This window comes from Sinocyclocheilus rhinocerous, unplaced genomic scaffold (genome assembly GCF_001515625.1).
Source record: "Sinocyclocheilus rhinocerous isolate Xijiao unplaced genomic scaffold, SAMN03320098_v1.1 scaffold87, whole genome shotgun sequence".
Taxonomy (NCBI): Eukaryota; Metazoa; Chordata; class Actinopteri; order Cypriniformes; family Cyprinidae; genus Sinocyclocheilus; species Sinocyclocheilus rhinocerous.
In genome coordinates this window covers 357,084-383,164 of record NW_015650709.1, presented here as the reverse complement: position 1 = coordinate 383,164, position 26,081 = coordinate 357,084, and the positions used below count along the sequence as shown (strand labels likewise).

Below are 26,081 nucleotides of genomic sequence, written 5' to 3'. Positions count from 1 at the left end.
ATTTTAAGTCATATAAAAGATTTTAAAAATCTTTTCATACCCAAATTTTTGAATGGTAGTGTATTTAAATCAGTCGTTGTCATCCTATATTTGAGCTTTTCAAATTCGCATCCCACTCAAGCAACTTCATGAGGTGCATCCTGAGATGCTTTTTAAACAGTATTGAAGGAGTTCACATGTATTCTGGATACCTGGATGCTAAAAAATTTTTTTGAAGAATGTTTTAGTTTTGTAAATGTGAATTCCATTTGTAGGCACAGTTTATATTTGCATCAAAGGTTTTTAAGATCATGAGAAACATAAATTCAGTCAACGCATACAAATGTTTGACTGGTAATGTAAGCGTTATATGTGCAGCAATATATATAACGATCTGTGTGGCTGTTTAATGTGTGTAAGCCATTTTCTCTCTGTGTGTGTGCAGGATTGAAGGTGCCCTCTGGTTGTGAGTTGGTAGTTGGTGGAGAGCCGCAGTGCTGGTCTGAGGGAAGCTGCCTGCTGTTCGATGACTCTTTTCTTCACACTGCGTTCCATGATGGTGAGAAACAGAAATAATGTGTAGAATAAATATAATAGATTGTAGTGCATAAGGCGTCTATTCCGTATTAAGGAGAAAACTAAGTTTGCAGTAGTTATTTAGTGGATTTTTGATGCACTTTCTTTCATTAATAGCAGTGTGGTTGATACAACAGGGTGTCCGCCGGTCCTTAAAAAGTCTTAAAATGTCTTAAATAACGTTTTCCTAATATAAGGCCTTAAAATGTCTTAAATTCGGATTCGATGGGTCTTAAATATTTTAAGGCCTTATATTAGGAAAACGTTATTTAAGACATTTTAAGACTTTTTAAGGACCGGCGGACACCCTGTTGTATCAACCACACTGCTATTAATGAAAGAAAGTGCATCAAAAATCCACTAAATAACTACTGCAAACTTAGTTTTCTCCTTAATACGGAATAGACGCCTTATGCACTACAATCTATTATATTTATTCTACACATTATTTCTGTTTCTCACCATCATGGAACGCAGTGTGAAGAAAAGAGTCATCGAACAGCAGGCAGCTTCCCTCAGACCAGCACTGCGGCTCTCCACCAACTACCAACTCACAACCAGAGGGCACCTTCAATCCTGCACACACACAGAGAGAAAATGGCTTACACACATTAAACAGCCACACAGATCGTTATATATATTGCTGCACATATAACGCTTACATCATTAACATTTAAAGGAAAATGCTACAAAACGGCTTGCTCTGAAAAGAGCTGTTTTTGACAGGGTAAAAAAGGTGTTTTTTACACTACCGTTGAGAAATTTTAACCAAACTATGTTACAGACTTTTCATTAAGACCCTAAAGAATCATATCAACTTGTGGGAAATGGGCATCCAGTGACCCCTTTAAGTCTGACGGACCTAATGACTGTTTACAATCACTGGACAGACCGAAGATTTTTTTTCTTCCCCGCGGTATGTTACGGCGTCATCGGAGAGAATTGCAGTAAGTTAGACACATAAACTCAGAAGAAACACACTGAGGTAAAAATTCAAAATGTTTAGTTTATTCATAACATGATATAGTTAAATAACACCATGACAAGTGAGCTATTTTGCTCAATATTCTCACGACGCAAAAACACATTCAAAACACCTACAGAGTGCACGCATTACGTGAAGTCAAGTGCGCGTGTGCATTTACAGTGCCTTTTTTCACTGCATGATTCAGTCTATTAAAATAAATTCAGAATGATCACAAATTCAAGACATTGGGGCAGAAAATGTGTATATTTATACCACTTCTTAGTTAATTTCACACGGAAGAGTCCAAACACAGCCACAGCACTGTTTTGCGTCTTTGAGCAACATGACAGTGCTTGATCGTTCCTGAATGAATCAACCGTTTAAATGATTGGTTCAGTCGCAATGACTCACTTATTAACAGTGACTTGCTGCCGCCTACTGGCGGTTTTAATTTCACATTTTAAGTATCTTTTCATTTTTTAAATCTTTTCATTATCAGTATTCAATTTTTTTATGTTTAATATAGCAAATTATTTATGCATTTGTAACTGCAGGTTAAATGCATTCATGTTCTGCATTAAACAGTGTGTAAACACTTCTAAATGCCACTTCTGGTGCAGCTTATGTCGGGATTGCAAAGATGAATTGTGTTGATACTGATTTCATTTGCTTTGTAATAATTTGGTTAAAAATAGGCCTTTGTAAAGGTAAATATGCAGATTTAAGTATGTAAAAGCTGATAGAACACTGTTGAAAATATTGCTTCAGAATAAATTGTTTACTCCACCAAAAATCTCAGTGATGCAGTTATTTTGCAGGGATATTTTTTATGGAATATTGTCTGCTGACATTAAAAGTTCACTGTATATCGTAGTAATAAATATCATTTATTACATCAATGATATTTTGTTTTCTTTTTAATTTAAACACATTAAATATTACATAAAATGTGTATTTCCATTGCAGGTTTAGGTCTTAAATTTCATATAAGGTGGTATTAAAAAGGTCTTAAAAAGTCTTAAATTTAACTTGTTCATGTCTGTAGAAACCCTGTATAAAGCCAATATATGATATCACACTATTTAATTTAAGATATAAAGATTTAAATATTAAATATAAAAGTAATTAAACACCGTAACCATCAGTAAACTCAGTAAACTGCTAAATTTGTGCACACTGGGATATTTTCCCAAATAAAAACCAGCTAGTGTGAAGCATAGTTTGAAATGAAGGATTTATAATTGCTTGTTTGTGAGTATCTGGTAACAACAGAACACACCTGTCTGCATCCACTCCGCACAGATGGACTGTTACGCACAGACTACTAGCATTTTTATACAGGCCATACACACTAGAAGGTCTAACAGCTGACGCAGTTTGCAACATTCCTGCCATTAAAGGGTTAGTTCACCCAAAAATGAAAATTAGCCCATAAATACTCACCCTCAAGTCATCCTAGGTGTATATGACTTTCTTCTTTCAGACGAATCCATTCGGAGTTATATAAAAAATTGTCTTTGATCTTTCAAGCTGTTTCATGGCACTCAGCGAGACAATTTTTAATATAACTCCGACTGGATTCGTCTGAAAGAAAAAAGTCATACAAACCTAGGATGACTTGAGGGTGAGTAATTTATGGGCTAATTTTCATTTTTGGGTGAACTAACCCTTTAATGTTCATTAGATATTAAAAGACTTCTTTAAAATGCATATTTGCTGAATGCCGACAGTATATGAAAAAATATTATAGCATTTGCTATAATATATAGCTTTCAGTTATTAGACAGAACTGTTAAACACAAACAGTAAACTAATGAAGCTGGAGAATGGGAGCTCCAATGCATCTGCAATTAATCAGTTGTAAGGAGCCCCTGTGTAATTAAGAGGCGTTTACATAATATGCATTTTTGCATTCATAAACAGCTACATTAGTCAACCCAAAACAATCCCTGCTATAAACCACTCCGAACAGCAGCTTTATAGCACCACCCTGGCAACCACTTGGGTTTTATTCGATGATAATTTTGTGGATTTTTTTTTGTACTTTTGCCTAATTCACAACACACGCTTATGCACATGCATTTTTTTCTTAACCTCGTTCTAATGTTACTGAATTTGGAATATGCCACAGCCATATCACCCTGCACACCAAGACTGCTTGCCCACTGAAGCTAAGCAGGGTTGAGCCTGGTCAGTACCTGGATGGGAGACCTCCTGGGAAAACTAGGTTACTGCTGGAAAAGGCGTTTGTGTGGGGGTGCTTGTGTGGGTCCTAACGTCCCAGTATAGTGACGGGGACACTATACTGTCAAAAAGCACCGTTTTTCGGATGATACATTAAACTGAGGTCCTGACTCTCTGTGGTCATTAAAAATCCCATGGCACTTCTCGTAAAGAGTAGGGGTGTAAACCCAGTGTCCTGGCCAAATTCCCTCCACTGGCCCTTGTCGATCACTGAATTGGCTCTTATCACTCTCTCTCCTCTCCACCTGTGGCCGGTGTGTGGTGAGCGCAGTGGCTGCCGTCGCATCATCCAGGTGGATGCTGCACACTGGTGGTGGTTGAGGAGAGATCACCTCATATGATTGTAAAGCACTTTGGGTGTGCAGCAATACACAATGAAAGCTCTATATAGATGCCTCATTCATTCATTCAATATACTAAATGAGAAATTTGCATAAAACACACCCAAACCATCTCGATATAAGGGTTTTTCAGACAGGCTTTCCTTTACAGTCTTTTTTGACTATACGATTCTCGTCTGAGAGACATGCAGCAAGATCCTCAAGCAATGCCAAGTGTGCCATCCTCAAAACCAGTTCAAATACAGTGAACACTTTTCATAAAAACCTCTAATTAGCAAGCTGTAACATATCTGCGTTGTTATACAAATAAACCTCTCAGATTGAGCTATAACAGTATATAGTGAAATATACAAAAGATTAATTATCTATGCATAAACACATTCTTAATACGAATATAAAACCATGCAGAGTATATGCTTTTTGTGTATGTGTGGGTTCAACTCTAATTTCCGTGAATTTAGAATACATTTTAGTCAAAAGTTAATGGTGAATCATTGTTTGTGAACATGTTTGTATGCAGATTTTACGCACAAATTTGTGCATACACACACTTACTGAACCCAGTGTTAGTATTTACCACTTCCATCATGATTTCCATATCTGTGTGCTCAGGTTCTCCAGAAGATGGCCCGAGAGTGGTATTCATGGTGGACCTGTGGCATCCAAACGTGGCCGCAGCCGAGAGACAGGCACTGGACTACATCTTCACCCCTGGGCGCTGAAAGAGAGCCGCGAGGAGAAAAGGGTCAACGATTTCCATTGTATTAACAGTATGAGATGAGTGCAAAGGGAAAGACAGAGTGTTGAGAACACGAGTCTCTTCCTCTAGTATACCTACCTTTACTCTCACTTTCCCTATTGGCACTGCTTCAGTAGAGACTTCAGTGTACCGTCACTATTGTACATTATCAGTGTTTACAGAACTCTTCAAATCTAACCATAGCAAAAAACCTGCTGGTGAACTGTGCTTGAGACGAAGCCCTTGCGTTCATGTTGTTCCTACAGTTTAGCTGCAGGGTCACATTTATACCCAGTGAGTGTCATAGTATAATTTCACCTAAAGCATTGACAGTCAACCGCACATGGAAATGCACTTTTTGCCAAGCCTGGTCACTACAGCCAGGTAGAATTGCATAGGAAGCACAGTACATTGTTTGGTCTGTACATTTTTACTGAGATCAGGCTTACAGAAGCTAAGCTAAACAGTCGTAAAACGACATATGCTGCAGTGACAGGGGATTTGACGTTTACCGTGAAGGAATGTGGATATATGGCAGAGATGTTATGCGAAGTGAGCTGAAGCACTACCAGCTATTGTGTAAAATGACCTCCATTAAACGCACTAGTGGCAAGTTATTTTGCCGCCACACCTAAGTCAGGGTCGGAGTGCTTCGATGGGGAAGAACATCAAATCAGCCTGCTTTCCACTTTACTCTTTCCTACCCTGAATTTTCGAATCAAATCGAAACGCGTTATCAGTCGCTTTGTATCTCTGTGAAACTTAAAGAGGGACACACCCTTATTGTTTTTGGAAAACACAACGTTCTGGCTGTTAATATGTGCTAGGTTCTACCTTATTGTGCTTTGTCGTACTGCTTGTAAGCAGAGCTTTCGTGGTTGTTACATCGATATTGGTACATTCCTTTTGTAAGATGACAGACAGTTTTGAGACCGTTTCGTGAGAAGTGACATTTTATATCATTGTGAGACTTTTGGAGTTGCAGATCAATTTTATGACAACGTTCCTACTTCCATGTTTCCAAATTGTGTGCCATGGACTCACTTTGCAATGGATGAGTAATTCTGTAGATTTAATAAAGAATGAATTTAACCCTTGTGCCGTGCTGAAAATCCTTTACCTTATTTGGTGTTCCTGGTCAAATATGACCGACCTTTTAAAAATTGCTTGTACATATCTCATTATGCTTTATTACCAGCAAATCTGGGATTTAGACTTTTTTTTGTCAACTTGTTTCTTTCAATTAGCACAGGTTTTGTATTTCTTTTAGGAACTGATTGATCATAGGCCTCATTGATCTGAACTTATGCACCTCAGTTTGAAAAAAATCAATCCAGTATCTGGTGATCATATAGCATAAGAGATTTACAAGCAATTTTTTGTAGGCTTGTCATTTTGTCATTGACTGTAAATGCCACAAGTCTAACAAGGTGGGGGGAAAATCCTTAAAAAGTACCAAAAAAAAAATAAATAGGGGGGAAGTTGTTATATCATTTCTCTGGGTCAAAATGACTGGAACGCAACATGAGGGTTAATATCTGGATTTGTGTAATTTGTGGCAACGCTTGCTTTAAACAAGTTCAAAAATAGCATTGCACACCATTGTCTTTTGTATTAATGCAAACTACATGTGGGTGTTTATGAAAAAGAGACAACAAAATGTGCTTCTTCTCAGGAACATACCTGCTATTTTGACAAACATTAACCCAACATGCTGGATGTTTGGAGGATTTTGTATGGGGGTGGCAGATAGAAGGGTAGTGCTGCAAACGGCAGCCATTATCAGATGCAGCTCTGTAGATTTACATAACTAACCTCTTTTGCTAACACAGGTGGGAGAGAGATAAATAGTAGATGAATGAAACGGCAGATGTAATCCACCTACGGTCCATATCTGTTCTCTGGGTGGCATTTTGCAGAGGTTGCAGATCTAATAATATTCAGTTAGTGTTCACAAGTCTTTAATAATTGCAGAAAATAATTAGAATAGGATCACAAGCAACACATATCCTCATAAAGGCTCACGTAATAGTTTTCTTATATTAATATAAATATTAATGGACTTTGAATCTACATGGCCTACATTGACAGACACCGCTGTCACATCTTTCTGATGAATAGTGTGAGCAATGAAATACTGTTCTAAAAACTGAAAATGTATTTTCCCAAGCGCTCGGTTTTGTAACAATTTGGCCCCGGGGTAAATAGATTTGAGCACAGTTCACTATACATTCAAATGTATGTAAAAGAAAACTTTGCATACCGCACATTGCGCTGCTTTTCCACTTTTTTTTAAGCACGCGCTATACGTGTTTGACCGTTGCGCTCGCGTCTCAAGTGACACGGCGTTCAAAAAACACTTCATTTAAGTTAAAATAACTTTTTAAATGAACTTCGAAATAAACTCGTTCTGAGCGAGTATACCAACCAGCACAGAAACTTACCTATTGCAATATAGCGTCATTGACGCAAGGGGGAGCTAGACAGCCATTTCTCGGTGGATTTGACAGGGCGAGCGTACAGCAGCTAATAACGAGTCTGGATTAATGTTTCCACTCATCTTCTGAAGGTGAAGGTTAAGATTTTTAATTGGATGAACAAGGCTTGTATCAGCACAAAATGGCACATTTTACCAATAGCAGTGTCTGAAAGAGAAAACTGTGATGGATGTTGGAGGTTGGCAACATAGTGGAGCGACATTCTGAAGCAGACAGGGACAAGGCAGGGCACATTCCCTGAGCACTATACAGCAGACAAGCTCTCAGTCTGTGCCTCAACACACACACACACACACACACTCTACAACCATTTTCCCCAAGGAACCTGCATTGCTGAATACAAAAGATGTGTGAAAGGCAGGAGAAAAGTATGCTGAATAATATCAAATGAATTTTTTGTATTAGAATACATTTATTTCTGCAACATTTATTCATCATTCATGAATATTTAGAGCAGTTTAACCATCTGTTTAGATATTTGCAAATTCAAAGCGCAGATATTACCACATCATAGGCCTATAATTTGCATCAACCCGTTATTAAAGGCCTATGAACTAAAGGCCCTTTGCTGAAAAAAATGTGATATACATCCAAATGATCAGACACATTTAAACAAAAGAAAACTGAAGTCAGTTTTCAGAATTGATGCACTTTGACTGAGAAATATGTTGATTTTAGTCTGAAGGATCATCACAATCTAAGATTTTCCCTTACAACACAGTCAGCATTTTAGTAGTTTATGCTATTATATAAAATATTAGTATACTCTTTCTTTTTTATGTATGATGTACTGCACAATTTCAGAAGACAACTATAATATTTCTGTCTCCTAACATTACTATGACCCTATTGAACTATAGCATTATCATTTGGCTTAATGTTGTGTATGTTTTCATACCTCTTTTGAAGATGGCTTTTAAAAATAAGGCTTGGAATGAGCAAGGCAGAGGTGGAATTTTGGGTCTAAATGTCATGTTTTATGCAGGTTGTCTCAGTTCTGGTTCATAAGGAATAAATGGACCATGGAGTGGCCTGAGGCTGGGATGTCCTGCACATGCAGCGCAATAGGATGCTGTGTTTAATCAAGTGAAAATCTGTGGGCGAGAGAAGAAAACTCCTCAACATGATGCGTTCTGAAAACTTTATCACCCTGGGGACACAGAACACATTCAAGATGTGGATGTGGATGGGGAGGTTTTATTGGAGTTAATGAAAATATGTTTCGTAATTTATGCCAATGACGTAACCAAGCACATAAGACCGGGGAAGCGTGAATGAACATTTTAAGAACTAAGCACTGAAAAAATATTAGTCAGACACTTTTCTGATTAATACTAACTGTCGTTACAGTCCTACTCTATGAATCTTATTCTGGTTCTTGCAAGCTTTTTAAACATAGCACATAATATATTGCATAAACTGATTTTATATTTTGCTGTGTTTTATTTTTATTTTATTTGAGATTTCTTAGCAAGAGTACATGTTGACATGTAGTCACAAAATATTGATTGCTCATTAGTGGAAGATTTTGAGGGTTAAAAATAAAATCAGAAATTTCTTTTACATTTGTTATTATAGATCGTTACTCTTATAAAAAACGTGGACATAATGAAATATTAAATACATGTTTTTCATTAAACATGCATTGTAAACTATCATTTTATGTATATTTTATCTGATAAAACCTGTTGGCTCAAAATTGTACATAAATGTTAAATACATGTTTTCATTAAACATACATTGTAAAGTATTATTCTATTTATATCTTATCTGATAAACCTGTTAGCTCAGAATTGCACATGTATAGGACATAATTAGGCTAAATATTAAATTCAAGTTTTTCATTACACACCAAATTTATGTATACTTTATCTGATAAACCTGCTACCTCAAAAGTTTACATAGAACATAATTAAGTATTAAATGTGTTTTCATAACATACATTGTAAACTATTATTTTATTTATATTTTATCTGATAAACCTGTTAGCTCAGAATTTTACATATAATTAAATAGTAAATACACATTTTCATTAAACATGCATTATATTTTGTGTATATTTTATTTGATAAACCTGCTATACCTCATAAGTTTACATAGAACATAATTAAATACATATTTTACATTAAAAAAGCATTATAAAGTATTTAATGATATTTTACCTGTTAGCTCAGAATTTTGAATATAAATAAATGCTTTGCTTGCTTTCATGTACCAGAATAATATTCAATTTGCTTAATTTCTAAATGTCCAGGAAAGTCTTTATGTCCATACGGGGGTATATTGGTCAACATTAATTACACTTTAGTACACTTTTGTATCTACTTCTCTTTATACTGAAGTATCCCAAATACACTGAAGCTTAGACAATGAGAGAGATTCTTTCTATGTTTTGGTCCATACATTGCATGTTATGTTGTGTCACCCACAGGCATCTGATGATGCACACCATACGTTCCGCTGACACCTCAAAGGTCAGCCTTTATCTTCAAGGGCATTTTACGAAGCTGAGGATGAGTTTCACGCTCCCCAAAAGCGAATCGACGACTTCCTTACTGAGATCCTCCGCACCGGCCAGGAGCGATCATCCCGGAGCCCGGCGGATACACCATCAGCGCTCCGCGGCGGCGGCGGCATCTGGAGCGGAGACGGCGGATTGCGATGCGAGCTCGCGGAGACCCCTTTGTCACCCCTCACTGGTCGGTACTCGGAATAGCGCAGAGAAGAGCCACCCACAACACTCCCATTCCCATGGACACGCTCTTTCCACGGCTCACAGTCAGGAGGACCTGTCGGAGCTTCCAGATGGAAGAGAGCGCAAGACAACCAGACTACACCACCATCATCATCATCATCACCATCACCACAACCGCCACCATCACCATCACCGCCACCGGTCCACCCGGGACGACCTGCCTCAGGAGCCCCGACCCAAGCACTCTCACGTCGCTCGCATGCCCACCAGAACTCAGTCTTTCTCCGAGTCCAGGGACGAAACTGCTCTGTTTTTTGAGTCACCCCAACTGGCTCGACCGGGGTCTTCATCGAGCAGAGAGGCGTGCCCAGCCTCCACCGCCTCATCCTCGCCGGTGCCCGCTTCCTCCAGCCGCTCCTCCCGCAGGTCGAGGAGGTCCAGCGCAGCATCTTCTGAAGCGGACTTCAACCTGCGGCCGTTCCTCAGCTCAGTGTTCGGACAGGTAAGGCCTGAACACACGCTGACAATACGAGTTTTATAATGGGTCCCATTTAAATATAGCTGTAAGCTGCTTTTATGTGGTCAAACACGTCAATGACATAAACTTTATACGTCAGTAGACAGTCGTGATTTTAGAAAGGCTTAAAATTACGTGTAAAATTAAGGTAAAATTACGTGTAACACATACGCTTACAGTTTACTCACCAAGTTTATATGGTATTGAGCAGTTTTGTGTAAATACTCGTTTCTAGAATAGTTGCCTACTACTAAAGTCAGAGTTATTGTACTGTATGTTTAGAGGCAGGAATGTTTGAGTTAAATTTAGCACTATATGGGATATATTGGGTTTCATGTGTTCCATGAGTCTATCAAAAAAGCTTTTGAAAGGCTATATTTTGACCAGCATGGTCTAAACATTATCAGACCCAAGTTGTTGAAAATGTCAACTGTATGAGTTCAAAAAAGTTTTCAATTGAATTCAAAATGGTGGACAAGGCAATGCCATTTGTCAAGAAAATGGATGTTATAATTCCTTATAATCAAATAAATCAAAATAGGGCAAAATTAATCATAAACTTTCAAACATATTTATCAAATTTTTTTTTTTTAGCTGGTGCTGTCACTGAACTTTCCAAGTTTTGTTATATGCATATGAAGACTTCAAATGTGAAAATCTCTAAGTTTTCTTAAATTAGCATTTTTATCAGGCTCCATGTTTATGTTCAGTTATTTCACTTTAATGGCAACGAAAAGGACCTTCATTGCCAATAAAGTGAAATTACTGAACCTAAACACATGGAGCCTGATAAAAATGCTCAGTTTAGAAGAAAATTTCAGACAGCAGTTAGAGGCTTTTGCATTTTGAAGTTTTCATATGCTGTGTTTGTCTGAATATTCTATCCGTATAATATGCAAAAAACAGTACGCTGAAAGAGTAGTGTGTCCAAATTCATAATATTTGAAAAAAAAAATAGTAGGGAAAAAATTCCAGAATGACCAATAGTTCCGTCACGATTCTGTGTGCATTCAGTTGACACTTTACTATCCCACGAGGCCACAAGAGACGAGTTGTGAATGACACTGAAGAAATGCTACTGAGCCTGCAGGTCACGTAATAGTAATAAAATGGTGGATGTGGTATGTCTGCATTTCATGCATGCTACCCATATTCATACTATAGAACATACTTTTTTTATGGTTGCGAATAGACAGTATGCAATTTCAGGTGCAGCTATAGCATTGTTTATGTGTTTTTTTCCCCCCACAAAATTCAAAAGCAGATGGGGCAATGGGGCTGACTTATTGGCTTATTATCAGAGACAGGCCAGAGATGGTCAAACTGCTCATATGGCCAAAATCATAACTCCCAATATGTCGTCTAGTCCTTCATTAAGATGCAGTCACATTAGCAAAATTTCTGTTAAATATTATGCAAAATTTTGCAGGCCAAAAAGGTCCCTTGTCTATTATCAATAGTATAGCAATGTATAAAGCACAGCTCACACACACAAGTCACTTTCAAACCAAACAGCTTTCTGTTGATCAATGCGGCAAATTTGCAGGACAAACTTGAACACGTAGCAAAATCTTTGTGGGGAACTCTTTCACAAAATGTGTGGTGCAATGTGGATGTGAAAATCCTGATCATTTGAATTGAAATAATTTGAATTTGTCCATGAAAAATTGCAAAACAATAGTAAATGTGACTGCACCTTAGCTGAGCCATCCTGAAAAATATTATTTTGTTGCATGATTTGTGCTTAAGAAACACAATTAATGATGCCATTGTTGTCAGATATTACTGATTTAACATGTTAAGGAAACATAATTTAGTCAAATTATTGTTTTGTAGTAAAATTATTTCATTCTTTCCCCTTACAAATCTGAAAATAGCTGCCCATGGGAATTACAAAAATATGGCCGCCAAGACTTGTTTATCATTCAACTCTATATGACCCAATGAATCTAAAGAGACCAGTATCATGATATCTCACACACAATAGTTTGGCATTTGATACCATATTATGCAACAGTTTCTCTGTCCCATGTACCTGAATCTGCACATTTAATTGACTGAGATGTTTTTTAATTAATGAATTTATGATAAGGAATATTATCAAAATGAATATTAATTTACATTCACAATGTGTCCCAGAGTTTTATTCCTGATCGAATGCTTTCTGACAGTAAACAGCTGTGAGCTGCCACTGATTAAATGTGCTCCTCGGAGGATTGGATGTCTAGAACGTTGTGGAAGCTTGCCTTCGGTACACGTATCACACAACTTTGAAAATCAGTTGCATTAATAATAAAGGAGTCTTGGCTGGAAGGATGAGCTCGGGCGGGAGGGTGCTCCTTTGTTGCTTAGACATTGAAAGGCTTGAATAGAAAAATAATACAATGTTTGTTTGTGAAATGCAAATTTCACAATGACTTTGATGCTGCGCTGCGGTTCGAAAACAACACACACAAACACACACATTCATTTGCAGCTACACTAATGTGGGTCGTACTATTATTGCTATGCAGGAAGCTTTTAAAATTGACATATCACCACATTTTAGAATCCATGTTAATACGATAAACCCCTTTTTGAGGGTGGAAATGAACTGGAGGATTAGTCATAAACATAAACCAGATCAAACCCATTAATTATACCCAGCTTCATGGTCAGAGCTATTCTCAATGTACAAATAGTAAAAAGCACCACTTGTTAGATTAAAGGGTAAAATTAACTGGCGGCTACTCCGGCTAGTTAGAAAACATGGGCAAATGAGACCAATTATATTCGCCTTCAAGGTCAGAGCGTTTTTCACTGTAACCCTCCATCTGTCATTGTTTATACTGTGATGGTCCATTTACATTTGCCACAGTGTTTTTTTTTTCTTCTCGAAGCCCCTAAATACAATTATTATACAGGGTTTTTAACCTAATTTGCTACCTAGTTAACTTAAAGTCACCAGTATTGCCTATACTGCATCATTCAAGTCTAAAATGTTGGAGTATTTCATTGGCATTCATGGATGAATCTCACATTACTGGGAGAAACCTTCTGTTTGCAAGTATGTTGTTTAGGCTGCCAGCCTCAGACGCTGTATGAATCAGTGAGGCTGGCTTACAGTCTCTCGCTGGGTGTGTGTAAACACAATTTACCAGAAATGCAGCATAATAGGCTTCGGATCACAGGGGTGACACATTCCCTATCGGTCTGTCTAAATTCCCAACACTTGCCTTGACAGGGTGTTGAAATAAGACTGACAAAAATGTCCTTGGATGACAATGCGACTCTTTCCCTCCATAAATCTTGTAGATGTTAAACCAGATATGGTCTCCACTTCTCTTTAGTGCTATTTTTAGTCTCACACCTCTTTGTGCATCTGTGTCATTCCTCTGATATGTTTTTGTGTCTACTGTCAAACACGCCCCTCCTTCTGTTCTCTTACTAATGTGTTTTTTGATGTTACAATGACCTTGCCATGCTCTTCTGGGAGATCAAGAACCAGATACTTGAGAGTGAGGGTGTGAAGATGAAAAGAAGAAGGAAATTGAATGGATCTAGTGTCAATGTTGTAGCCGGTGTGTATATATGATGAATGTGCAACAAATTATCTTTGTTTTTGCACAGTTTTTGCAGGCTATTTTGATTTATATAATATAAAAACATTCTGTGATTCACTAGCCATCCATCCAGAGCGTTTCCTTGTCTACAGCCCAAGATGCTGGAATAAGCACTAATTTGCCGTAAATATGCAAACTCTTTTATCATTATGGCAGACTTTTCAGTTTATCATGTTAACATTGAGTTTGGGTAAAGTGAAGAAATACTTTGAAAAGAGTTGAATATGGCACCAGAAATCTCTGTAACACTTAAGTATAGGGACTAGTTCTCACTATTAACTAGTTCTGAATGCAAGCTTGCAGATGATTGTAAGAAAGGGTTTAAGTGGGCTAAATGATTGAAGAAGTCCAGCACACATAACCTGTCGTTTCACAGTTTTTCAGCATTCTGATTAAGAGTTACAGCTCCAAAAAAAATGAAACTTGAATTTTCATGTCATGTCAACTTTAAACATGATCAGATTTTATTATGTGGGCAGAGCTCTTTAGGTTCACCTATTGTGTATTGATCGTACATCATTAGTTAACTTACAGTGATAAATTAGCTCATTCTCTCAGTCAAGAAGTGTTTATAGGTTAATTAAATGCCTTCATCTCTTCACACTTTCACAGGTCTCTCTCACCGTTTTAATTCTTCTTTCTCATGTCTTATTTTAGAGCATATGTTCTTTAAAACAGTGTTTCCCTTTATGTCCTTTATGTCTTTGTCAGCCCCATGTGTAAGGCTAAAATATCCTTTCATAACAAATTATATTATAGTCGATATTGTTTAGCAATGAAAAAAAAAAAGAATGAATGTCATCTATAAAATATTTATCAAACATTTTTTTCCTTTAGTTCATATCGTAGTTCACCAAAAATGAAAAGGCCATTCAAGATTTAGATGAATTTGTTTTTTCATCAGAATAGATATGTAGCATTACATCACTTGCTCACCAATGGATCTTCTGCAGTGAATGGGTGCCATCAGAGTGAGTGTCCAAACAACTGATAAAAACATCACAATAATCCACATGTAATTCACACCACTCCAGTCCATCAATTAATGTATTTGAAGTTAAATGCGGCATGTTTGGAACTAACAGATCCATCAAGACTTCTTTAAAGGGGTCCTATTATACTTTTTCACTTTTTTAATTTTAGTCAGTGTGTAGTGTGTATGTTTGGGCATAAAAAATATCTAGAAAGTTACAAATCTCAAAGTCCACTCCAAAGGGAGATATTTCCTTTTTTAAAAATCCCTTTTCAAGAACTACAACGAACGGCTCGTTTGGACTACAGCGTTTGTTTTCCGGGCTTTGTGATATCACAAAGCCCGGAAAACAAACGCTGTAGTCCAAACGAGCCGTTCGTTGTAGTTCTTGAAAAGGGATTTTTAAAAAAGGAAATATCTCCCTTTGGAGTGGACTTTGAGATTTGTAACTTTCTAGATATTTTTTATGCCCAAACATACACACTACACACTGACTAAAATTAAAAAAGTGAAAAAGTATAATAGGACCCCTTTAATATCAAATCGTTGCTTTAGGCTAAAATACTAGTCCATATGCACTTTCTCCTGTGAAAAAGTTGTCTCGTCTGAATCAGGTGAGAAATATGCAAGAGGAGAAAGCACTGTCCAAAACAGTTCTAAACGAATATGATGGTGGATTTTGATGTAAGAGGACAGCAGAGGATGGACTTTTTCACTTGAGAACAGAGACTAATATTTTGGCCAGAAGTGTCTGTCAAAAGTTAAAAGACCTGAATGATGGGTTTATTTCTGACGTTAACTGATGGACTGGAGTTGTGTGGATTACTTGTGGATTATTGTGAAGTTTTTATGAGCAATTTGGACTAAATTTCTTCAAATCTGTTCCACTGAAACAAACTCATCTACATCTTTGATGGCCTGAGAGTAACTTTTCAGCAATTCAGCTATTCTTTAGAAAAGTAACTGAACAAAATATAATTAGTTATTTTAATCTATACATTTTTCTTAATTTTATATGTTTAACAGAGCAAAATCTAAATATTTCCAACAAATACTCCCTAGAAACTGCTTAAAGGGTTAGTTCACCCAAAATTTTCTTTAGAAAAGTAACTGAACAAAATATAATTAGTTATTTTAATCTATACATTTTTCTTAAGTTTATATGTTTAACAGAGCAAAATCAAAATATTTCCAACAAATACTCCCTAGAAACTGCTTAAAGAAAATTAGTTTGTGTTTTACTCACCCCTGAGGCATCCTAGGTGTATATGACTTTCTTCTTTCAGACGAATCCAGTCAGAGTTATATTAAAAATTGTCCTGGCTATTCCTATACGTGCTGCGTCATCCGCCGGAACGCCTTCCGCGTATGACTGTTCAACTGCAACACCCGCTGACTGCAATGATTGAGCTTGGAATAGCCAGGACAATTTTTTATATAACTCCGACTGGATTCGTCTGAAAGAAGAAAGTCATATACACCTAGGATGCTTTGAGCGTGAGTAAAACACAAGCTAATTTTGGGTGAACTAACTCTTTAAGGGCCCCCTGCTTGGAAATCAGTGCTTTAAAGTAATCCTCTTTCCCAAGTCTTATTCTGTTACAATAATGCACAATATTATGACCTTAGGAACTGCTTTTGCTGTTGAATTTTTTTGCCTATGCGTATTTTTGTTTGTGTACAGGTGGAAACAGGTGTACATTCAAGGATTATAAAAGATATTGTGTGTTAATAACCATTGCGTTGCAGTGGGTGTGTGTTTGAGTGCATGGTGATCTTGTGACTGTGTCTGCTGACAGGATGAGAGGTGACAGTTAAAAGTAGGTTGCACACTGAAGTTCACAGCGAGCTTGAAAAGGTGATGGAGGGATAAATAAAACCAACATATCAGAGGAGAAGGGCTTCTGCCCCTGAATCTGTTTCTTGGGATGAATCATCTCATGGAGAAAAACGAGGGGAAAATAGAGATGGATGGAAGATGACAGATAAAAAGATGCACGTGTGTGTGAGAGAAAGAGATTCGTAAGAAACAAAACACAATAACATTTATCATTGTGTCACAGATAACCGAACAGCATAAACAGAAGCATCATTAATTGGCCTCTGTATCCACTCAATAAGCTTTGATGTCATAGTCATGGCTTGCATATCAAAGCATGGCTATGACGTTTCTGAAAGGTTTATGAATACTTTTAAGCTCACAATAAAGGACAAGGACAGTTGCACAATAGCAACCTGCAATAATACAACTTGTGTACTCAGATGGTATACCATCGAACTTTTAACTTAGTTATGAATGATTACCATATTCATGTACTATGGTATTTAGTTGCAGTAGTTCTCAACTGGTGGGTTGCAATTGAAAAATTAGTTGTGGGTCTGTTCTGATACACTGAAAAAATATTTCAAAGTTGTAAATAAAATAAGGATTATTGGAGTACATTTTAAAAGAAATCACATTTTAGAATTAGTCTGATTCAACTGAGAATCAGAAGGCTGAATCCCGACTGACAGAGGCGGAGCTGGGGATGGAGGAGGGTAATTAGCTATTGAGCAATGCGAAAACTGCTGATAATACTGAGGGACCTTATATTAGAATGCTTAGATAGGTGTCGTATTCCTATAGGTAGATGGGAATCAGCTGAGAGTCAGCTGATGCGAGCTTGACTAACGTGACCTGCCAGAACTAACGCTACGCTTGATCTTAGTCTTTCTACTTAAAACATTTACAAATAATTACAAAGAAACAGCAAGTAACACGTTGAATTAAACACATTTTTGAAGTAGAATGAATTTTCTTGTAAAGAAACATACTCCAATATATTCCTATACTCCAGTAATCTTTGTTCTTTATTAGCTCAAAAAGTTCAAAAAGAGAATGACAACGTGTGTTCTCAGAAACAGTCAACACAACTATTCAGGATAAAAGAATATACAAACCAGACTTCATTAAAAACAGGTTGACTTACAGCAAGGATAAGCATGGTTTTTGCTGATTTTGCTGACCATTTTGAATGGTTACTTATTGACTGCCAAGAATAGAAATGGAGTCGGTTTGACCGATATTTTGTACCAATATTTACTCTTTTATCAATACATGGCACCATTTGATGCATTCGAGTCATGCTGGAAAGATTGTATTTATGAGCTGAACGAACTTGAACACTTGGGAGAGTGTCAGTGATAAAACATGTTGGACACAATGTCTGTATTAATGATAAATGTGTTTATTTTAATTATTATTATTTTATTTATTATACATTACAATAATATTTTATTATTATAACCATTCATTTAGCACCTTCATAAATTAAATAAAAAAGTAAAAACACACCTGATGCACATTCTTTATTCATTATTTTGTATGTAGAGTTAAAAATGGAATTGAATGCAGAAAACTTTGATAAAACACACCTGATGTTGCAATTACTAAATACAAACTTTCCAAGAGGAATTTAATGCACCAATATTCAGAAGTGAAGTATCCTATTTAATGAATTGTTTGGATAACCACTTAATTGTATATTCATAATATATATGATATTTATATTGTCGGTCACACTTTAATTTCCAATTCTCAACATTAACTATGACTTTCACCTCAATAAATTCCTAATTTGCTGCTTATTAATAGTTAGTATGGTAGTTGCTAAGTTTAGAGATGTAGAATATGGTCATACGGAATATGTGCTTTATAAGCACTAATAAACAGCCAATATGGTAATAATAGGCATGCTAATAAACAACTAGTTAATAGAGACAATTGGACACTCTTAAAAATAAAGGTGCTTCACGATGCCATAGAAGAACCTTTTTGTCTAAATGGTTCTATAAAGAACCTTTAACATCTGAAGAACCTTTCTGTTTGACAAAAGGTTCATAGAGAAAGAAGGTTCTTCAGATTATAAAAAGGTAAGAAAGAGATGGTTCTTTAAAGAACCTTTGACTGAATGGTTCTTTGTGGAACCAAAAATGGTTCTTCTTTGGCACTGCTGTGAAGAACCTTTTGAAGCACCTTTATATTTAAGAGAGTATACTAAAGTGTTACCATATTGCCATATTCTATTGATAAGTTTATTATTGTGCAACCAAAAATAAAGCAGCTAAAAATTGGTTCTGCTTCTCGGTGGTTGTGAGTTTGAGTTTCACGGGACTTTCCAGGACCAAATCTCCTCTTCTGTGATTTCCTCTTTGTCCTCAATAAAGCACTCATTCATTATCAGTAATACAAAATCAGTATTGGTAGATCTACAGCTGAGAGCATGACACATAGAAACCATCTACAAAATGTATTGTCAGTTTTCCTTTAAGCCCATTCTATGTTAAGGACTTCAGCAGAAAGAAAATCAGCAGAGAATCACAGATCTGTAAGGTACTTCAAAACACATACAATGATGGCTGTCAATGCAGGACTGAAACAAAGTGTGCACAATCTGAAGTGACGTGTGTGAGTGTGAGTGTGTGTGGTATTTTTAGCTGTCTGTATAAAAGATTGTTTGGATTGGAAACCAGGCCTCCAGCTGTGAGAATGGTAATATGCATGTATGAATGAGACCCACTCTCCTCCCATCCTCTAAACACACACACTCAAGACAGTTTCCCATTTACACCCTCCTCTATCCTTTTTGCAGAGCCTTGGCTTTTTTATTATTATATCATATTATAATTCATTTATCTTAAACCACTGCCTGTCATCTGTGCATATATAAGATTAATAAAACTGATTCAACACTGAATTTACAGAAATAGCCCTTCATTACCCTATTTCTACACTTACAGAAGAAACATTTTTAGCAACTAGTTTACAAATTCTCTTGTTTCATGATGTTTTCTCCCAATGTGTTTGAGATCCAAGCCCCATTTTCTTGTGCCCCATTTTTCTGTTGCTACAGTTCACTGAGTGACCTACTTTTAGCTTGAATTATCAGTAAAGACCATCACATTTTTGTACTAGACGGTCTTTGTATGAAATCAGGCTTTCAGGGAAATCTTTGAATAATCTCAAAGCCTCCATGAATGCTGACTAACACGACATATTAATGATTTTGGAAGCCTGGAAATGTCATTTTGCTCGTAAAACAAAGGACGGGGAATTTGCATTTTGAAAGGTGTCCCAGTTATTCTCGTTTGCATATGTCTTGGTTCTCGTCAGTTTCCTGATGTAATGGTTCTTAGTGCTGCACAATATTAATGATCAAGATGTTAATGCTGCTTGTGTAGAAGTGATATTAGTGATCAGACTTACAATTTACAAAAACACTTTAGATTTAGGAACACAATTAAGTTGCTTATTAGCATGCATATTACTAACTGTATATAGTATATATATTGTATAAAATAAATTTAAAATAATTAAACTCTTATATTTGTTCCCTAAGTGTTACCCAATTTTCACATGACAGATGATAAAAAAAAGAAATTGAAAGAGGAACTTAAGATCTTGACTGTGCTCTTTTGATTTCTTAACAGCCAGAATACCCTAGCAACCACATAGCGACATAAAGACACCATAGCATGTTTTGAATGGGCAGACATAATATTTATGTTATAATGTTATAATCTAAAATCAAAAACACATGTTCTTTATGGGCATTTATGCTTTGATATATGTTATAATCTGATATAATATAAATGCATGTTCTTTATTGGCTCTTATGCTTTGATAAGGTACCTTTAATAACGATGGAACCGTTCCATTGCACTAAAGTTTTTTTTTTCATTGTGGAAAAAGGTTCTTTAGATTATTAAAATGTTCTTCACGCTAAGAAAAAAAAAATTATTTTAGGAACTATTAACTAAAAAGATTATTTGGGGAACCTAAGGTCTTTGCACTGAGTCCGAAACTCTCGTCTGAAATTTTTGCACATAAAAAAAAAAAACGACCTCACGTTGTGTCAATCATGTTTACACACTGACTCTGAAACTTTCGTCTGTCATTAAAAAAATTTGGATCAGGCTTAGTTGCTTATTAGCATGCATATTACTAGCATATTGGCTATTTATTAATACGTATAAAGCATATTAATGACTTATTCTACAAACATGACCATATCCCTTTACCAATACTTAATCACAACTGTTTACACACTGACTCTGAAACTTTCGTCTGTCATTAAAAATTTTTGGATCAGGCTTGATTTTCTGCATTTTCGCATCTGTAGCAAGCATTTTGATAGGAAAGGATGACAAATTCAAGAAAAGAAAAAAAACGCACTCAGTGTGCAAGGACCTCAAAATGGTTCTTAAAAAACCCTTTTGTAACTTTTTTTTAAAGAGTGTAACTAATAATAAATTGATTAAATAGAAATAATTGTATTTTAATTTATTACATGTATTTATTTTATTTCATTTATAAATAGCTATAAATAAAATAAGTAGTGCACTCAGCAGACATTAATGGTAACTAGTAAATTAACCGATTTAATGCAAGTAAAAATATTATTTAACATCAACCTAAATACATTAAATTATAACAACAAAACTTATATTGGTTACATCAGATAAAAATATCTATTTAAGGTGACATTTGCAGGTTATCACTTTTTACAGTGTAATAAACATCTAAAGCTGACTACAGAAAAATCCCATTGTAGACCATAACTTAAATACATTATATATATATATATATATATAATATATATATAATTCATGTTACATATTGATACTTCTCTAGTTCTAAAATTCATAGAGTTGATATAGTTTGTCTCTCTCTAACCTAACCGTTTTTTTGTTGTTGTTGAGAAAACACATTTCTGACTTATTTTTCCCAAACTGCAATAAATATATCCCATTGTGACTTACACAGTGAGACTGAGTGCATTAGCTGAATGATCTTGTTTCTCAATGCTATTAAACCAGATAATGTCTTTTCTATGTCTTTGGTGTTTTTATTGTCTCTCTCTGTATCTGTCTCACTCTCACTCTCCCTTCCTCTCTGTTTATAGTCGCTGTGAGAGTGTATAGATCTGAAGAGCCAGTCTACACAATGTGTTCAGTAAACTGTTTTGATGAATGAATGGAAAATGTTGGCTGGATTGCTTATTTTTATTAATGGGAATGTTTTATTTCTCTATCTATCTTTCTCACACATACAAATTCACACATAGACATACAGCCTTTTCTCTGTGACATTCACAACACATATGGCTGTGTGAATAGGCATAAATAACATAAGCAATGCTTTGTGAGTTCATGTGTTATGTTTGTGTTATGGTTAAGAGCAATGTTGAAATGAATATACAGACTTGACTTTGTGTTCTTAATGGATGGTGTTGTGTATAAGACTTAACTGTGACACCCAATGCAGAGAAAAGCAAGAATAAAGCGGAATTAGATGTTAACATATCCTTATTGTTGTGATTTCTGTGCTTATATGAACATGTTCCTCTTAAATGTTTCTAGGAACCTCATTAACAAAGTGTTTCTGTCAGTGAGGCTGTTATAAGCTTCTGATCTAACACATCATGAGCTATTCTCTGTTATTTTTACACAGAGAGATAAGGTAGACAAAGGAAGGAGGGACATTTTTGGGGCAATGCCTTATAATATATTTTTGAGCTATACGAGCTATACAGAGACATGGCTTTCTGGGACATGCAATCAAAGCACAGACATATTGTATCTAAAATTAAATGACCAGAAAACCAGGTTCTCATAATAAAATGTATATACATAAAAATACGTATATCATTGCAAGTCTTTTAACCCTTTAATGCATATGTGTTTCACCAATCATTAATATCATATATTTTGGGCAATATAAATTTTTTTTTTTTTTGTCATAGGCTAGAAATTAATACCTTCTTTTTTCATTTTTCATGATGCATGCAACTGCTTAAAAGTGACAGTAAAGACTTTTAAATTGTTACAAAAGATGCTAAAAATGCTATTCTTACGAACTTTTCTATTCATCAGAGAATCCTGAAAAAAATATGTATCACAGTTTTCAAAAAATTATTAAGCAGCACAACTGTTTTCAACATTCGTAATGATAAGAAATGGTTATTAAGCAGCAAATCAGTATATTAGAATGATTTCTGAAAGATCATGTGTCACTGAAGACTGGATTAATGGCTGCTGAAAATTCAGCTTTGCCATCACAGCAATAAGTTACATCTAAATGATATTAAAACTGGAAATAACTATTTTTAATTGTAATAAAATTCACAATATTTTATTGTATTTTACTGTATCTGATAAAATATTGTGATTTTTTATTACAATTAAAAAAAAATATATATATATATATATATTTATAATTAAAAATCTTGGTGAGAGAACATTATTTTGAATTTTGATTTTTTTTTTTTTATTAAATTGCATAATATTGTTTTATTTCACAAGGTTTTTATTTATTTATTTCATTTTTTGACATTTTTATTGTTCCGCTATTCATAATAATAAAGGTTAAGGTATACTAAGGGCTCTAAAACCACAAAGTGAATGTAGTAGAGGGGGTGAAATGGGGTCCCAGGTCACTCATAACCCTAAATATGCATCTATGTGCTATGTGCTCATATGCCAAACAATTGAATGAATGTGCAAACTCTAATGCACGAACACTAACACAGACCTACTGCAATGTCACGCACGTTGTGAATGATGCTTTACTGTAAATACAGTCCACAAAAGACTTGCTTCTGTGTGGCTTTGCCCTGGAATGTTTGATGTTACTTACATAAGCAATTTAGCTTTTCTTATTCTGCATGCTGGCGTGTAGGCGTATGTATTTACGTCGCATAAATTGCTGCTCCTTTGTTTTGGTCTACAATTTAGGTTGCATGTTTTTGCATGTGTGTGTGCGTGAATGTCATGGTCTTACGTCAGTAAAGCTTGCATGTTTATACTCCTTTCTTCCCCTGTGGTGAATGCTACAGCTTCTGTTCTCCATCTTTCTCCCTCTCTTTCCTCCATCGCCTTTAAAGGTTGTCACTGTTAGGTGAAGACAGATTTTTTCTCTGTCACACTTGCCGGGATTTGTTCACTTAGCTGTGACGCTGGAGAAATGCCATTGCCACGTGACCAGGACCACCTCACCTTTTTGTAACGCGCTATTGCTTTTTCTTAACACTATAAAACGAGTCCATAGATACACGTTGAGCGACTCTGAACGACTAGAAGCGTAAAACAATGGCCACTATGACTAGTTTGGATGCACCATTGGTTAAAGGTTTTCTAGTAATGGATCCATCTCCAGAAGAACTTCATTTCCTGGATGGCCTGTATTTTATTGTGAGGAACTAAGATTTTTGGGTGTTATGTCTTTAAAATTCAACCTTTGCTGGTGTTGTGACTATTTCTTCCTCGTCTTTTTTGTTACAGAATCGAGAGTTGAGACCTGAAGAGATTGATGGTAAGTTTTTCAATCTGTTGTTTTTAGATGATTCAAATTTAATAGTTTGTTTAAGTTCTTCAAACCTGTGTAAACTGAAACTACAATAATAAAAACATTCCTAGATTGTTTCATTATATTTACATTTACATTTAGTCATTTAGCAGACACTTTTCCTAAGCGACTTACAAATGAGGACAATAAAAGCAGTCAAAACTAACAAAAGAGCAACAATATATAAGTGCAAATGACAAATATCGGTTAGCCTAACGCAGTACACATAGCAAGGTATATATATATATATATATATATATATATATTATATCATTATATTATATTATATCATTAGATTAGAAATTCATAGTTCATTTAGCCTGTTTTTTATTACTGTGTGTTAACGTGTGTTCATGTGTTTGGTTTGTCTTGACGAGTGAAGAGTTACAAGATGCGTTTAAGGAGTTTGATAAAGATAAAGATGGCTTTATCAGCTGTAAAGACCTGGGGAACTGCATGAGAACGATGGGCTACATGCCCACCGAGATGGAACTAATAGAACTCAGCCAGCAAATCAACATGAACTGTAAGCTTCTGTGTGTGCACAGCCATTATCTTATCTGCCACGTCTTTTCATTACGAAATATTGACATCAGTTTGTTTTTCTTAGTAGGTGGCCATGTGGATTTCGAGGACTTTGTAGGGTTGATGGGACCTAAACTCCTAGCAGAGACAGCAGACATGATCGGCGTTAAAGAGCTGAGAAACGCCTTCAAAGAGGTGAGTGAAGAGTTAAAAAGATTGTAATGTAAAAATATAAAATAAATATATATTATGTATTCCAGTTTGACACAAATGGGGATGGAGAAATAAGCACAGGAGAGCTAAGGGAAGCTATGAGGAAGCTGCTGGGACAACAGGTTAGTGCTTTTGGTACATTTGTGCGAATATGCTTGAGGTGACATGAAAGTGACATTACTATTTTCTAAATGCATGTTATTGACCTCATTGTGAGCGATTCATCCATGAGTACATTTTTTACATTTCAGTCTCATGATGTTTAATCAAAGTGTTATGACTTTCGGTGAAATGACAGACTTTCCTCTGGTGACATGTGCAGGACTTCTCCAATCATTTTCTCCGCTTAAACATCGCCTCTTTTTTTTTTACAGTTGATTGGAAGCTTGCATTATGCTCTGCCTCCATCCAATCAACAACTTATGAATAAAACCAAGACACTGCCCTACATTATTTTTGATCATTTGATTCACTCAAATGTACGTCACAATACAGAAGAAAAGATCTATTTCACTGCAGCATTAAAGGGATAGTTCAACCAAAAATGAAACATCTGTAATTACTAAATGCCCTGATTTACTCACTCTGAAGTTCTGTTTTATTCTTCGTTTGGGAATAAAAAAAAATTCGAAATACACAAGCTGTTTACTGTTAACAAACATTCCAACACTACTCACCCAAGAGTGGCATTTAGATGAATATGTAAATGCACTTGATAATAAAATAAACAAACATGCCTGTGGTGGGAAAATAGCAGTTAAGAATGCATCTGATCAAAGCGATGTGGATATGTTTGTGTGTGTGTGTGTGTGTGTATGTATGTATAT

General features: G+C 35.8%; 1 protein-coding gene and 1 long non-coding RNA gene across 2 annotated transcripts in view; both read left to right on the top strand.

Moving 5' to 3' along the window:
- Window positions 1-424: 424 nt before the first annotated feature.
- On the top strand, window positions 425-4,839 carry LOC107712461 (uncharacterized). The gene is made up of 2 exons (XR_001636796.1): window positions 425-538; window positions 4,720-4,839. It is a non-coding gene; the product is annotated as an uncharacterized LOC107712461 (long non-coding RNA).
- Window positions 4,840-9,837: 4,998 nt separating this feature from the next.
- LOC107712460 (calcium-binding protein 1-like) overlaps window positions 9,838-26,081 on the top strand; it is an 18,437-nt gene continuing 2,193 nt past the window's right edge. The window contains exons 1-5 of the mRNA XM_016517720.1: window positions 9,838-10,541; window positions 24,453-24,483; window positions 24,899-25,042; window positions 25,127-25,236; window positions 25,302-25,376. Coding sequence (XP_016373206.1) covers window positions 9,858-10,541; window positions 24,453-24,483; window positions 24,899-25,042; window positions 25,127-25,236; window positions 25,302-25,376 — 1,044 coding nt within the window. The 5' untranslated portion in view covers window positions 9,838-9,857. The remainder of the gene's footprint in view (window positions 10,542-24,452; window positions 24,484-24,898; window positions 25,043-25,126; window positions 25,237-25,301; window positions 25,377-26,081) is intronic.